The sequence below is a fragment of the Lates calcarifer genome, linkage group LG7_1 (genome assembly GCF_001640805.2).
Source record: "Lates calcarifer isolate ASB-BC8 linkage group LG7_1, TLL_Latcal_v3, whole genome shotgun sequence".
NCBI lineage: Eukaryota > Metazoa > Chordata > Actinopteri > Centropomidae > Lates > Lates calcarifer.
This window is the reverse complement of record NC_066839.1, coordinates 9,689,556-9,706,126: the sequence shown is the minus strand read 5'-3', so window position 1 is coordinate 9,706,126 and position 16,571 is coordinate 9,689,556. Positions and strand designations below refer to the sequence as shown.

The window sequence follows — 16,571 nt, the reverse complement described above, 5'->3', positions numbered from 1 at the left end:
ATAATCAGATTCCTATTGACAAACCTCTCTGATTTTGTAGATACAGGATCCACTGCACCCCATCAATTCCCTCTATCTCCATGATCTGCCTGAAAATCAAGTATAGTGCACTGGTTCCTAACTTTGGACTTAGGACCTTTCATGGGCTCACAAGATGAATCTGAAGGATCATCAGATGATTACAAGACAGAGAAAATTACTCGTAATTATGTAAATATAGCTGTAATAGTTTTCCTCAGATTTTTTTTTCCCTTTTCTCTTGTGAAAAACTTGAAACTTTTTCCTCTTCTGGCCTCTGACACAATCCTTGAAGGAACTGCTCACAGCTCAGGCCAACAAGGTCATAACCCATGGTGAGGGGTCACAAAAGGACACTGCTCCACCTGTTAATATCATGGATTTCATGGAGACACTAGTGCCCCTTTTGGCCAGTACACATACAAATACTGTATGGTCACAGTCTACATAAATCACTCTGTATATAATAAAGTTTTCTATGTGAGGTGGAAGTCAACATGAACCAGGTACAAAGTTTATGTTGTCATACATTTCACTGATTATTTGCTTTCATGTACCATTAACATCCAAACTGCTCAGTGAGACCCAAAAACAAACCTTGTTTTTCTCATCGTGTGTTCACTGTGTTGTAGACACATGGTCGGTTTCCAAGGTCACAGCGAGGTCCTGCTTATTCAGCAAAAACAAAAAGCTCCAAAGGAAATGTTAGTGAGCGTGTGTTTCTGCGTGTGTGTGCACACTCAAGACTACATTCTTGAACAAGGTGCGTGCACGTACAGTATGTGTTTGTGTGCTGAACAGATTGTTATTCTTCCAGTGGCCCAGAGTCCCCAGCTGGCACTGTTTCCCAGAACCAGAGAGAGACTTTCAGGAGAGAATGTTTTTTTGGACGACCACGCCAGTTTCTCTCTCTCTTGTGTGCATTAAAAACAATCTGCAACTCTGCACTTACTCTTTGCTGACAGAGATGCCAAACCTTGTGATGCTATATCTCTTATAGCCCTTTCATGAGGAAGTAGAAAATCCTTTTCAGTGACCAATTAACTTGTATTCACACAGAGGATGTTATTTTTTTCTTCTCCGTGTAAACACCTCAAAAGGACAAATGTACTCTTTGTTTTTGTCTTTATAAGATGATGGACTGGGCAATCCTCTCACACACCCACAGCAAAATGCCTGACACACACTCATACCTTCCCATTTCTCCTACATGCACTGTTCTCTGAACACACCACTGCTATTCAATGCCAGACAAAAAAGAGGGGTGTGCAGTCACAAGGTTTCAGAGTTGCAGGGTCAGGAGAGTGGATAGGAGGGGCTGGAGACCTTGCATATGTGGGCAGCGGAGGGGTCCTGACTTGCCTCGGCTAACCTGATTGCTGTGTCCAGTCTTGCTCTGTAATCTAATATGAGAGCACAGAGAAACACTGCATTAGGGTTTAGTCTCTCTCATACACCAGCACAGTCCATTTAACCACCCAGTGAACTCTGGATCATGCCAAGAATACCAGAACTGAGCAATGTTAGCTAGATAATGAACTGAAAAGGCTGGGGAATGGAGAGGGTAACAATAACAATCAGCTGTTTTCTTCTCCCATGACCCAGAACCTTGGACCGGCCAGTAAGGGATATCAAGTTTTAATTTTAGGTTTTTATATTAACAGTCGGTGACTTAACAACCCTTTTTATAGACCTGGTGGTCCACTTACATGTAGTGTAGGGAGTGACTGAGATTTATGGTTAAAAACACTTTATGTGTATCAAAAATGTGACCTGATGATACAATAAAGATGTCGACTGAGGCCTGATAATGAGGAGATAATGTGGGAATGTTATGAGGCAGCTTCACGTGTGTTTATTTCTCCCATAAAAAGTGGCTGACTCAAATAAAGAGAGCAAATATATATATATATATATAAAAAAAAGCCTCAGCCGCACCAGAAATGTGTCCCGTCATCTGACCAGCCTACAATTAAAATGGGTCATACCTATCATAGTTGAATTTAGGAGAGTGAGGCTGTTTTTGCTGCGCGAAATAGCGAAATCCTGTGGCAGATGGTGGTTCCTCCCACTTTTGTACAGCGATAAAAACCACATCCGTTTGTCCTGTGGTTAGAGCTACATTTACTCAGCTGTCCAGCCAGTTGCTGTTACAGAGTTCACGGCGGCACTTGTATACTGTTCAAGACAGAGGGAGCTTGACGCTGCACGCAGTGTTATAAAGTTATATTTTATTGCTGCCCGTGCAACTATATGGTGTGTCAGGGGTAAAAGCCTTCATGTTTGTTGAGTAGAAACAGGCTGAGCACTGCCACCTAGTGGTTCTCAGTATGAATGGTGTAGGATAGAGAAAAACTGCTCTAATGACAGAACTAAATGTGAACAAAGATGTATTTACATTTTGTAGAGAGAATAGGCTTTATTTAAAATTTAAAATATTAAAAATAGATTACTCCAGCTTCATTTGAGATGAGCTATACTTCATGAAAAACACTAAAGACACATCATTTTCTAGGCTGGTTAAAGTCATCTTTCATAAACTACACCCTCTACCTATGATGGACCCTGTATGCACATGATTTCTTTTAAATCATTCACCCATCACTTAATCGGTTTTATGATCAATACATTATAAAGTGCTTCGTAAGACACTTTATTCCCTCTTTTCATTTGTTACTAAAAATGGCCCAGAGGCAGTTTGAAGAGAGGGGAAAAACAAACTGAGAGGAGAGGGGGGAGTCTTGTGGTTCGGCCAGCTGTAGGATCAAAGCCTGTGCACAGAAAGCTCTTGCAGAGAACCTCATGTTTCCCAGGAGAGGTCGTCTTGTTTGAGGCTGTTTCTGAACTTCTGAGTCTCTCGGAGAAGCTGCAGGTTATTGTGAGTAGTCCCACCTTTCTTTCCCCTCTGTTTAGCCTTGACGAGAGAAGGGACGGGCGGCTTGATCCCACTCAGCTGCTTGGATGTGTGTTCCTCTGCACATGTCTGGCTCTGGGTCAGTTTATGGACCTGTGCAGGAGACGGAAATCATCAGACATCTATGCCTACCAACACAAATATACTTAAATTTCTATTGGCATACAACATTTTACAAAGCTCCCTAATGATGCAAGAAATTGTACAAGTAAGCATCTTTACAATCAAACCTTCGTGTTGTGCTGAGTGGCAGTTAACTTACAGTCTGCTGGTGTTTGCGGAGCTTAGTGATCTGAACTCCCTTCTCTTCCATCCTTGCCACCAGCCTCTCCAGTTCTCTCTGCAGGTCCTGCTTCTGCTCCCGATGTTGGGTTGCATCGATCTGATGCACCAACTCCTGATGCTCACTGCCAAAAAAATACAGGCACAGATTATTAAATGTGATAAGAAAAAGTTAAACAAAACCGTTTAAAACAAACAACGCTTACTCACAAGCTCATCTGTCCCAGCTCATCCTGCAGAGCCAGGAGCAGGTCTGACAGAGAGCTCAGTTCTGTTTGCTCAGACAGGCTGCCAGACTTCTTAAAAGCTGTGGAGGATGGAGAAAAGTCCTTTTGGAGGCTTTTCCTTGCTCCATGGCCAGTCCTGTGCAGAGCACTCACTCGCTCACAAAGCTGGGGCTGGTGATGCTTCATCATGTGAAGGATACTTTGTACAGTTGGCAGTGGACTGAATGGCTGGGGCTTAATGACTGTGAGGGGTAGGAAGCAATCAAAAATCAAAACAGTTCATAATACATGGTAATACATGGACAGCATCAGAGCAGACATACCGTTCCTGCAACAAAGGGCATTTTTTTGTGCCTCAGGCTGCCTGGTGATGCCAGCTCATTCTGTTTAGAGGGTTTCTGAAGGAGAAGAAGCTGTTATCACTAATATATTACAAACAAATATTTTTCTCATCAACTAAATACATGAAGAGTATCAGCTTTACTGGTAAGAAAAGTACCTTGGTAGTCTTTTTTGCTTTCTTCTTTGGTTTCATCTCTGCATTAGCAGGCACAGACAATCGAAGGACTGATGTCCAGCTCCCTTTGCAGCTATCGAAAAGGAAACAATAGTATGGTTGACATCAGGAAAACCTTTTTTTTCTTTTTAAGGTTCTAGGTTGACATTTTACAATTATGTGAGCAGATAGTGACTTTTATGTAGCTTAACACACCAAAAGATCATTTATTTACAAGTAAAGAGTAATCAGATTCTGATATAAAAACACTAAAATATATGTTTAAAAAAATCTGATTGTACTGTATGGTATGTGCATGTTGGGATTTGGAGAATTGAAAAATTCTCAAAAAATTAAAATGTGGATTCTTGCTATCTCTGGGACTGACCTCGTCCGCTTTCTCCTGCACAAGTTTTCGCTCATGTTCCTCTTTCAGTAGCTTTTGCTCCAGAATGGCAAGCTTCCTCTGGAAGCAAAATTGCACCAAAAATAACAATCTTATCATTCAGACTGTGCTGATTAATGTTTAGACTGATCAGCTGGAAAGCTGTGAATTACCTCTGCCTCAGTTTGGGTTCTGCTCAATTTGAGACACTCCGATTCAAGTTTCTCCAGTTTCTCACGCTGAATTTGTGTGTCTGAGCTGCTCGACTGCTGGTTCTGCAGTGAAGTCTGGTGAGGAGGTAAACAGAGATTATATAATGGTTTAATAACATGCTTTTACGCCTCTAGCCATACATCTAGAAATGCTAGGAAGTGATGGAACACATGTTGTTGCTTGTTACCATTTTGTGAAAGAGTTAAATCAATTTTGTGTTAAAGATTTATACCTGTTTTCCAGGTATAAATGTTATTACACGCTTATAGTTAGGATCTACCTTTGAAGATAGATTTGTTAATAAATTCCGTTTCTTGTTCGAACTACCTGATTCTCCATGAGAACACTCCTCTCCTTCTTAGCGTTTTCAACCATCTTCCTCATGTAGTCCAGCTGCTTCTCAAGAACCTTACAGCGAGCCTCTGCAGACCGCAGCTTTGAGTCAACCTCTGGTATTACAAACATCGACACAACTATTAAAAAATGTCTAATGGAAAATATTTGGCATTTTCACACTGTCTGAGAAAATCCCAGTCAAGCACAGTGACCTTTCATGTTGCACATTCCGTCACTTACCTCTCCTGCCAGAGTTATTGGTCTCAGGCAGGCTTGCTGCTGATCGACTGGGCATCATGTAAGATGCTGTGGCCTGCTGATGCTTCTGAGTATCATGGGAGAACTGCTGGAAGCTCTTCTCTGCTTGCTTCCTTTCCAGCTCCAACTGCCTTATTTTGTCCTGGAGAGTCTTCAATGCATCAACAACAGCTGGAGAGGACAGAACAGAAAAACATGCCACATGTTTGATACAGACAGTGAGCATAACAAAAAACTGTATGAGGGCTGCACCATACCTTTGCTGTCAATATTAGGTTTGGTCTGAGACTCCTGGAGGCTGCTGAACTGTGGGTCCATGCTGATGGATGAGGGTGCAGAGCGCTCCAGCTGTCTTGGCATTGTTAGTATCCTGTCTGGAGGCTGGTAATAGCTCCCAATGTAACTGTTTTTGGAGGGTGAGTCTAAAATCTACAGACAGGAGGAGGATGTTTTAGAAACTGTACAGGGGTTGCACCTAGAGGCAGCTTCCAGGATAAGCGACTTGACTAAATGACTGTCAAAACTGCTGTTGGTAAATTCTCTAACGATCGACTAACGTTAACAGGTTAATGCATTCCTCCTCTAAGCATTATACTGTAACCCACTGTACGAGCTTTCTGCAACAAGGAGGCTGTTTTACAAACAAGTGCAACGTGAAGCTCCTAAAAGATAGAGGAACTCCAATACTGCTAACGTTTCGTAAGCAAAAACAAACCAGTTTATTTACGAATAACGTTAAACTACTTTGTTATCTCGTGTTAGCAAAAATAAGAACAAACGACCTCCCTTGTGCAACCGCTCTCAAATAAGTTAAGCCAGATAAACGTGACAAAACCGAGAGTAAATCTCCCTGACATAACCTAGCAGCTAACGACAACTTGGTGAAAGTAAACAATGCTAAAGCTAACTTGTTAGCCACAGTCGCAACTAACGGCTGATTAGCGAACGTTACCTGGTCGCGATAAGTTTCCATTCTGTCACACTCGTTTGGAAACGAATCGTACGTTTATATTTAATGTTCTCAAACTGCTTGCGTAAGATATAAACGGTTTTAACGTGGCGAACTGACTTCTTCGAGCGACTCAGTTATCCTGTCACCGCCAGGCAGTCCGGACTTTTTAAATTTCCCTCCCCTTCGCCGCCCTCCTCGCTGTGGTTCCGCCTGCGCACTGTTTCCTCCTCCACCTCCACAGTCCACAGTGTTCCTCACTTTTCCTCTCTTAAAACACATTCCTTCATCGAATAGTGGTTTTGTCACGGAGAAACCAACTGGAAAAATAATTTAATTTATATAAAAGGAAAACGTTAAACTTATCAATACAGAGAGCTAATTTCACCTGATCCCTTTCTGCTTCTGCCTATGCAATTAAGGGCCTGCACCATATGTTTTTAAAAGTGATCTATTTTGGATTAAATTGATTAATGATCAATCAATGGACTTACATCTATAGAATAGGGAAAATAATGTAAAATAGGAAGTTCAATTATATCATGTGGAAACATTCATACATTCAGGAAACCTGCCTTTACAATGCCTTTTTTCCTGATCATTTAGTTTATTGTAGGTTGTAAGTGTCTTTAGCCAGTTAACCAATCGACCAACTATAATATTTGTACAGCATTATGCAAATACCCTGCTGCAGCATTTGGCAGCATGTGTGCAGTGTGGCAGGTGTGCTCCAGTAAGTGGAAGAATGCATTTAGTCTTGATAATGTGAATTTTGTATATGCATTTTATGTAGATTTTTTGTTTTATTCATTTGAAACAAACACCTTTGTCCTTAACACGGACTTGTGGTACATGGCACATCAGGATCCAATTTTAACACCTTTCAGACAATTTTACAGGCTGACATTGAAATTCCTGTGCTCATATTGTTTTTAACCATTCAGTGTGTAGTTTGACAGTTTACATAAATACATGTGAGGTTGAATACAACACAAATGGAGTGGAAATATACAACATCTCCCTGTTTGACCCTCCTCTGTCTGTTTTTCTGCCTGCCTGTTATTTCTGATAAACAAGAGAAAGGAGGGGGCTGCTGCCGACGAAATGTATGATGGGAGAAGTAGTTCTAAAGCGCTACCCTTCAAAACGCTCTCCCAACGAAGAGAATCCATCTCCCATAAACCGTTCGCCCGCGAGCTTGGCAACTCCCCTCCAACCAATCATGTGTCAGAATCCGAACGGCACCGCCCTAGGATGCCCGCGGAATCCGCTCATTGGCCAGCCGCGTCTGCCAATCAAATGTTTACCCTCAAGTTGTTGCCTCCCGTCGCTTGTACCCTGGGTCTAACGTTGCTGGTCAGCACTGTGGCGAGGCGTCCCGTAGCAGAAGAGCTGCACCAAAGAATGTGGATAAAGTGAGTATTTGACAATGACACTTTGTGCTTTTGTTCCACAGTGACAGGTTTGTGTATGGGAATGTTGTTTTCACCGCGGCTCTGTTGTACTTTACTGGTGTCTTTGTTAACGGGCAGCTTGAAAGCCTTGACTCCAAAGGAAGGCAGGGAGAGATTGAATGGACCTCGCTAACTGACAAGCTGCGTATTTTTACATTTTCAAACATGACATGTCTAAAATTCAGATAAAAAGTCTTTAGACATTAACCAACGTCGGTTCACTAACGTTTGCAAAAGCAATAGGTGTCAGCAACACTAAACTGGCACATTATGGCAGTTTGTAAATCAATAAATAATCTCTACTTTAACCAGCCCTTTTTTCTTGGAAGTTGTTAACAGCTCAAATATTAATGTGATACAGTTGATAAATTAGTGGTAAAATGAAAATAAATTAGTGATATACAGTTGCCAGCACGACTTGGTTTTAAATGCCTGCATTTATGATAGAGCCCCGACTGATAGTGGATTTTTTAGGCCGATACCGATATTTATGATTGAGAGTTGCGAAACTTGATTACTAATAGATATATCAGCCAATTTTTGCTTCTATAGACATGCTTATTTGCATATGCATATGTGCAAAAAGCCCATCATTTTCAACCAGCAGAGATCTTTCCTTGCCATTTGTACCATAGCGCTGTATCTATATCTGTGATATGAATGTGATATCAGTGTGTTAGGACTTTGTGTGCACTGTTGCAAATCAGTGAGCATGACGTCTTTGAAACTATTGAATATCTATATGATTTTTATGTGATTTGCTGGCTTATTGAAAAAAAAAAGACATTTCATCCGTCATCAGTAGTGATTCGATTTTAAGGAGGTTTTACCTCATGAATATCACCATCGCCACAAAAAAATTTCATGTAGACAATCAAGGAGTTGTATTAGAGCTAGACCAGTTGTTTGTTGCACACACCTTGCTGCTGTGATGTAAACCTGGACTGTACGGTGTTATTTGTCGTGCAGCCCATTTTAAGACCGCACAAACACTAGTCCAACGTCAAAAGATGGAAGTGCAGGATCAGGAGTCTCTGGGGAGATGGGATGGGCTGGGCAGCCGGGATATCAGCTCCAGAACTGAAGCCATGGACAACATCCACCAGGAGGTCATGAGGAAAGTGGAGGCTATTGGGCCCATACCAGCATCGGCCCCATCGCCCCTGGCCTCTGGAAGCGCCCCCAACATTGATCTGAATGACATCCTTGCTCATCTGCTCATGCTCTCCAAACGGTGCCCCTTTGAAGACGTCAGGGAGCGATGTGCTCGACTTCTACAGAGTGTCCAGGTAGGAGATTCATATGATCTAAAATGAGGCCCTGGTGAGCTCTTTGTGTTGTGCTGCAGTAAGCTGCATGACGATGTCATATGTCCTCCCATTTTAGCACTTATGGTATTGTTCTGCTGCCATCTGCCTCTCTCTTCACCTCTTCATAAGCATTACAAACACTGTGGCTGAGTCAGAACCTCGCTAAGAGCAATGCATGCTTTGTCAAGTGGATTACAGTCAGTGACACGAAGAGACACCATGAACTCATTAACACTTAAACATTTCAGGAGCCAAGGATTTACCAATCCAACCCTTCGACCATATGCATGAATGCACTGAGAAGAGCAAGTCAACAGTTTAAAATAAAATGCTGCTAAATATTGTCTTAATTGTTAATCCTAGAGACATGATGAATTAAATTGAATTTGAAGATAAGAGAAAAGAAATGAACTACCACCAGTAGCAAGGGTTCATTAAGCACATTCAGGCTGAACAACCTATATTGAGAACAGTTTAGCCCTTAACAATTTACTAAAAAATAACTTGATTACTGGTCAAGTGATTTAACTCAAAATCATCATATGGTTTTGAAAAATAAAATTTAATTTGTTAGCCACATATCACAAATCTCAGCTTGTTTCTCTGATTACTGAGGATCCAGACGTCTGATGACAAAAATCCTCATCTGGTTTAAGATTAGAGTTTTGACATTATATAAAGTGACAGTGATGTGACTGGAAACATTAAGAAAGTAGTCGGGTGAAAATGTTTTAATGTGTGGCATTCCAGCTGTACCGAAACGCTCATGTGACAACAAACGACAGGCATGGACAGCTCTCACGTTGGATTTTGTTTTTCTGTCACCTGCTGTTACATCGACAGTGACTGGAACATTTCAGGTTCTGTGCTTTAGACTCTCAGCACAGATGAGACACACTGCTGAGAACTAGTCTGAGGTGCATTTTTTGATGAGTGGAGCTTGGGAGGTAAAGTTAGTGCATCTGTACACTACAATGCAAAAAACATGACTCGACATGACAACATATCATTTTGGTTTGGGTGGAGGGAACATATTAACAATGACGTCACGACTAATTGGCTTCAAAAAGTAATTAAAATGCCCATCCCTGATTACATTATATTTAACTGATGATTTAAATGTCTTACATATACAGTATCTCACATATATAACGGCAGAAGAAACATGTACCCAGCCTCCTGCCCAGTGTCAGCTGGGATTGGCTCCAGCCCCCTGTGACGCTCAAAGGATAAGTGGTATAGATAATGGGTAAATAATGGATACATTTCTTGATTAATTACAACCAGTCAATAGCAAGGAGTGTGTACTGAAATGAAAAAGGCAAAAAGACAAAAACCTCACAGTGATTTCTAATAAAAAACGTGACAATGCATCTATGTGGGTATTGTCAGAGACCTGAGACGTGTTTACTGAAAATACTCAGTAACGCCCTCCATCAGCAGTGTGACACCCAACATGTCCAATGTGATTCTTCAAGTTCAGCTTTTTCAACGCTGTCACAACAGTCTGTTGGTTAATTAAGTTGATTTCATTGCTGATGTGGTTGATTTACCACATGACAGGAGTGATATTCCACGGGTTAATTATTAATTAATGATGAGGTATAATATTACAGGGGAGGGGGGCTGGATGAAGGGGAGAAATCACACTCAACCATCTGCTGACGTTATGTGTTTATTTCAGTTTAATGCAATGCCATTGATATCAGTGTGCCATGCAGGTTGTCATAGTGTGTACCTGAATTCCTCTATTCATGTTGTTGTCAAATATGTATTTTTGGTGCTGAAGCATCCTGAATTCATTATTTACAGATGAATCTATCATTATTTACCTGGAGAGAACCAAATATTGGATTTATCCCTGCTTTAGCACCATGTTAGCTGTGGCCTGGTCAACTTAATGAGTCCTCTAATAACAAACAAAAACTAAGCCTGATAACTTTTGATGGCCTGACATGATGTTATTCTGAGGAAATAGACTATTTGGCAGGGGCATTAATTCCTGTTTGTGCGGAAGTGTTTTTGGAAGATCGAGGAGCAGGGCAGAGGGAGATGGGAGAGGGAGAAAGCTGCTTTGCGGGTTTAGTGGTGCACCACAGTACACACCGTCTGGTATTTTTGAATTATGCTAAGCTGTATTTGCTAAGGGCTTGCCAAAGGGGCGCATTTATGAGCCCAATGTAGCAGCTCGTGTCGCTCTGGTCCCACGGTTGAAGACCCCAACCAACACACACACACACACACACACACACCTTTCTCATGTTGTCAGATATAGGAGGGGCTATGGGGGGGGGGCTCAGACAGACCTCTAATTCCAGCAGATCCGCTGATTAAAGACAAAATCTTTGAAAGCACAGACAGTCCTTTCCTCATGGCAACCCCCCTCCTCTAGTAGAGGAAGGCCTCCTGCTTGGTGAGAATAATATCCCATAATACCCCTGTGGCTCACAAAAATTTGGCCCAGAACAATTTTCTGCTAGTTTGGTGGCACAGTGTGCATATCTACTGTATATGTTGTGCATTTTACCAACAGTGGAAGTAAATCCAATAATTTTATATCCGTCCTCCACTGGTGGGTGTTGCCTGAAAAAAAAAAAAATCCAATTCTAGGCACTTGTGTAGATGATTAGAAATAAAAACCTTTTCATAATATATGCTAGTACATAAAAAAAATCATGTCAATATGTACTGGCACACACACAACCTTAGAGCAATAGTTTAACATTTTAAGAAATACAGTTTTTTTTGCAGAGAGAAGATCAACACCACTCACACCACAGAGGCCTCAGACCCCTCTTCGGTCTGTACAGTTGCTTCACTTGTCTTTTTTTATGAGTTGTCGTTTGTTTTTCAAGGCACCCTGTGAATACGCAGAACATGCTGTGATCACAGTTTGAGGAATGGGCTTGTGGGCTCCAGTGTTCACGGTGGGTCCCGCGGGTTAAGGGTTACGGGGTCACAGCCGAGAATAGGGCTCTATGGGTGCGGGGAGTGGTCGGGTTCCCATAAGGCGTCCTTGTGGAAGGGTCTGTTGGGGTGAACATACAAGGGTCAAAATCGACTACCCGTGCAATCCTACGTCTCGAGTATGGTCAACATGAGCAGACAGCTGACAGAGGGTCATTGAGGGGCTTGTGAAGGCCGTTGACCTCGCCGAGCTTTATTGATCTGATTCATATAGGAACACAGGATAACGATGGGTGGAGACAAATCAAACACACAACCTGTCAAAAGGTTTTGAACGCACCCATTTTTCCAATTTTTCTTGAAATTTAAGCAGTTCAAAGATTTCAGTTTCCATCATTTCCTTTTTTACATCTAGACATCACACTATGTGGATTTCAGTAACAGCTGAAAAAATCAAGGTGCTCTAAAATGTATGACTGGTTATGTGTATGCACACAAATCAAGACAGAAAATAGTATGTGTTTGTTCTGAGTCTATGAAAGGGGTGGGCAGACTCCATCGGACAGCTCTCTCTCCAGTCACCATGTTCCCGCTGGATGAAAGGAGCCCAGTCTTGGACAGAGACAGAAGGGGGTTTCTTTGTGTTATGTAATTACACCATTGTGTTAGCCCTTTACCCTAACTTGAATTAAGAGTGACTCTCAAAAGATCAACCTGTTCTTGTGATGCAGACTGGCTCTGCTCAGATTCCAGAGTGTTTGTCCACATCTACAACCTATAGACATGAAATGACATGGTAAAGAACATACATTAAATACCAAATGGACTTAGTGTCTCTGTGAATTTCATGCAGTCCTGTGTTGAGCATGTGATCCACTGAAAATGTAGTAGGTCTGACTTTTTTTTTTTTTTTTTTTTTTTGCTACTAATGCTCAGTTTCATTTGGAAAATTATAGTTGTAGCCATTACTTGGTTAGTACTGTAGCTTGTTCCACAACCAAGCCTTTCTTTTTCTAATGTCCTAAATCACAATTCAGCATTGTGGAGAGGTGGCATATCCCCAGTTTGTGCTTCTCAAGTATTGTCATTACATACAAGTCACAGAGCTAAGCATCTGCCTTCTGAAAGATAAATCCCTGGCATTTATCTCCCTCAAAAACCCAGATGGTTGTTTAACAACACTTAATGCAGTTTTGAATCTGCTGTCAGAATCCTCAAAGATTTCTTCGTCCATCTGGATAAAAATACCCCATTTTCTGTGCACTAAAGAAATGTTTTAACCTAAGTGGTGACTCTGTTTCCTTATACAAAGAAAGATGATAACTGATTTGTTCCATTTCTATGATGTGAACAAAAATGATGGAGTGTGGAATGGGTTGAAAATCTTTTTTATCGTGCAGCAGACATATTTTGACCCAGATCTTGCAGCTTTCACTGCTGAAGAGGCGAGAGATTAATTTTTTAGAGATTTTATTTTTTACAAATCATGAATTTTGTTGGTAAAGTGACAGTCTTAGAGTAGATTTGAGCCTGTGGAGTTTTTTCTGAGGAAGCCGAAGCTTATGCTGCTCCTCATTTTTTACACGTACTTATTTAGCTAATTATGGACATTAAGGATGACTCAGCAGCCTCTGTAATAAACACTTGAGTGTGATTAATTAAGTGAAATGGCTTCCTGGATCTGGCCTCCCCCTAGAAAAACCCAGAACACATTTCTGTCTCTATATGGAACGCTTAGGAGTGTCTCCAAGCCCTCAGAGATGACATCTGCTATTGATCGTATTGCTTCTTCTGGATTGATTATTCATGGAAGGTGGATAAGGTCTCTGTCATACAGGTATCATAAAGGGTGTGCACTGCCTTTGAATCTGTGTGTCAAGACTGAAATGTATGTATGACTGGACAATTACAGTCATAAAAAAGTACTCAAGTACGTGCAGCTCTAACACCTACTGCACATCATCAGTCTCCCTGGTGAGGAATATTTAATCTGTTTTTATGTTGTTTTTCCTCACCCTTTGTCATGATTTAATGATTATGATTTGGTTGACGCGTGGAGGCTCGTGCAGTGACTTGATTCTTTGAGATAATAATTTGTGATTGATTAGGATTGGGTTTGTTCTCTGGAGGCTTGTTGTCTGTGTAAGCTTGTCTCAGTGGTGGCGTGCTTGTGGTGAGGCTGTATAAAACTTGACTTGTAAACCTTTGCAAACAGGAGTGTGGATAGATGCAGTATTACTTTTCTGAGAAGGCAGAGTCAAAGTCCACTTGTAAACCATGGCATTGGTTCAAATAAAGGTTTTGCTCACTGTCACAGTGATAGAAATTTCTCTCCTTGTCCTTTTTATTTATTTATTTATTTTTATATTATATGCATTTGTGCATTAATCAGTGTGTGTGTAATTGTCTATTATTTGTGAGTGTGCTATATTTGTGTGTTTGAGTGCATGCCTCCAGTCTTGTCCAGGCTACCTCTGCTTACTGTGTAAATAGAGTTAGGACTCATGGAGAGAGAACCTTGTGGTCTGGACAGATCTGCTGGATTATGGGCAATCTCTGCTCGAACCAGGTCAGACATATTGCATGGTGAGGGGGGAGAGAAAGCAGCAGCAGCAGCAGCAGCAGCAGCAGCAGCAGCAGCAGGCAGTGACCTTTGGCACAGTAACTGTACAGTGAAATGCTCAGTGGATGTGGAGGACGTGATAGAGGAATAAAGCTGAGGATTTACAGCTGCCAGCCAGCTGGGCAGAGTGATGGGACAGTGCTGGGTGTGTGTGTGTGTGTGTGTGTGTGTGTGTGTGTGTGTGTGTGTGTGTGTACGCACTGGCAGCGTATCTGTGTACAGTCTGTGTGATGTTCGCTCTGACTAAGCTACATGAAGCTTTATGTTGTAATCATATCATGGCCACCTAAGGCTTCTCCACACTCCTGTAATATGATTGTTTTTGGTCTAGCTTGTCTGATACTGGAAATGATAGCTGCACAGATTAAGCTCTTCTTTTTCTTCAAGCTATTTTTTCTGATGCTTTTCCAAGTTGTGGTGCAAAATACTGTAGCACCTTTTGGTATTCACATGTAACTGGATGGACTTTCCGTGCCAAAAATATCTGTGAATATAAATCAAAATCTAAATGCGGGTGAGCAGGTTTCTCAGTGTATAATACGGGCTTGAAACCACAAATAATGAATGGAACTTGCCAGTAAATTGTCTCCCATTTATAAAGGCTTGGTGTGCAAACAGGGAGCACTGACTGGCTATGCATCTGTTTTGTAGATTGAGTAATATGAGTAAGATTTTATCAGTTTGTGTAGCCCCGTAGCTCTAATTCAGTAAACAGAAAATAGAAGGAATTTTTATACAAGTCCTTGATGTTCTATCCAAACGTCTCTCTTGCCAGCATATTAAAAACCCATTTCTAACATGCTAGCAAAGCGTACTAACACACAAGCTCCCACTTTGATCCTACAACACAGACAGACCCCCACCTTTCAGCCAGTGCAGCATGCTGGCGGCTGCAGACTTGGGAAGACTGGGTGTGTGTGTGCAACTAGGTCACTGTCAATCCTGTTTTAAGCCTAAATAAATTATAAAAAGCACTATTTTCTTTTTTAGTTCTCATTAGTACAAATGCAAAAATATTGGAAGTTATTGGTTTCATTTGTTCCCAGTAAGAATCATCAGTCTTCATTGTAAGGACTCTTAACTAAAACATGTAAATGCTGTATTATCCTGGCACAGAGAGAGGAATGGTTTAATGTTGGATATGGGCTTTTTCACAGTGTAAGCAGTCGTCATGGTACCAGTGGCATGAGGTGCAATGATGGGGTGGGTTGGTTGGCACCATTACTTGGGGGGTGGGGGTGCTGGCTTCTCTGCGATTATTTCTGGCTGTGCTATTCAGGAACTGAGAGGGAGAAAGAGAGGGAGGGGAGATGGAAGAGTGGCAAAAAAAGTAGAACAGGGAAATGTGGCAAAACATGACGGCTATGCACCGATGGTCAAACAAGAGATGGAGGAAAGTAATGGTGAGAGAATGGAGTGTGTGGTCTTAACACTAGGAGTAAAGAGGGGAAGGGGTAAAAACGATGGAGGAGGTGGAACAGACACTGTCTCTCTCTGTATTCAGTCAGCAACTTCCAGTGGAAAACTACTAGCACCCCACAACTATGAGCCCTGCTCTCTAGAACCTGAGCCCAGCCTGGCTCAAAACCTGAATAATTTCCATCCCATCCAGAACCAAATAGCTTAAAATGATCCTAAACCAGACTAAAGCTCCAGATAGCTGATAATTTCCATGTAATACATCAATAATCTCATCATGTTTTTTTCAAGAACACTTGAGCTCCGAACACTGAGCCTAGATCTGTGGGATCCACCCTGGCTTGCAGTTGTCTCCTGCCTGCTCAGACATACATTGCAAGGTTCAGCTTGTCTCACCCACACACTCCGAGACCGTGGAAGAAGGAGGAGGTTGGGTGTGGAGAGGGGAGGCAACAGTAACAGAGTGTTGCAGCAGGAGGTGGGAAAGGGATAACAAACGCACACAGAAAAAGGCACAAGAATAAAAGAGCTGTATGCCCAAGCTAACACTTCAGAGGTTGAAAATAATAATAGCCATGCTCTCCTGCTCTATGTTCATGTGTCAGCCTCTGAGAAAGATTTACTGTGCTGCTTCTATCAGAGATTGAAGAATAAAGATGATCACATGGTGCTGTTGAATAAACAAGCCTCCCTCTCTCTCATAGCCATAATGTGATATTTATAACTTGCATATGGAATTGAACTTCACAAATAATTTATAAAGTATTGCCTTCTGTTGCT

General features: G+C 41.6%; 2 protein-coding genes across 2 annotated transcripts in view; one reads left to right on the top strand and one right to left on the bottom strand.

Moving 5' to 3' along the window:
- Positions 1-2,229: 2,229 nt before the first annotated feature.
- cep57l1 (centrosomal protein 57, like 1) lies at positions 2,230-6,307 on the bottom strand. The gene is given in 13 exon segments (XM_018672612.2): positions 2,230-3,025; positions 3,195-3,339; positions 3,425-3,651; positions 3,654-3,683; positions 3,765-3,839; positions 3,941-4,006; positions 4,008-4,031; positions 4,326-4,403; positions 4,496-4,609; positions 4,863-4,984; positions 5,112-5,300; positions 5,387-5,558; positions 6,082-6,307. Coding segments are annotated over 13 exon segments (1,470 nt in total). The 5' UTR covers positions 6,103-6,307; the 3' UTR covers positions 2,230-2,818.
- A 1,097-nt stretch (positions 6,308-7,404) lies between these two features.
- sesn1 (sestrin 1) overlaps positions 7,405-16,571 on the top strand; it is a 51,365-nt gene continuing 42,198 nt past the window's right edge. Inside the window, exons 1-2 of the mRNA XM_018672648.2 lie at positions 7,405-7,493; positions 8,502-8,821. Of these exons, the coding sequence (XP_018528164.1) occupies positions 8,543-8,821 (279 nt within the window). The 5' untranslated portion in view covers positions 7,405-7,493; positions 8,502-8,542. The remainder of the gene's footprint in view (positions 7,494-8,501; positions 8,822-16,571) is intronic.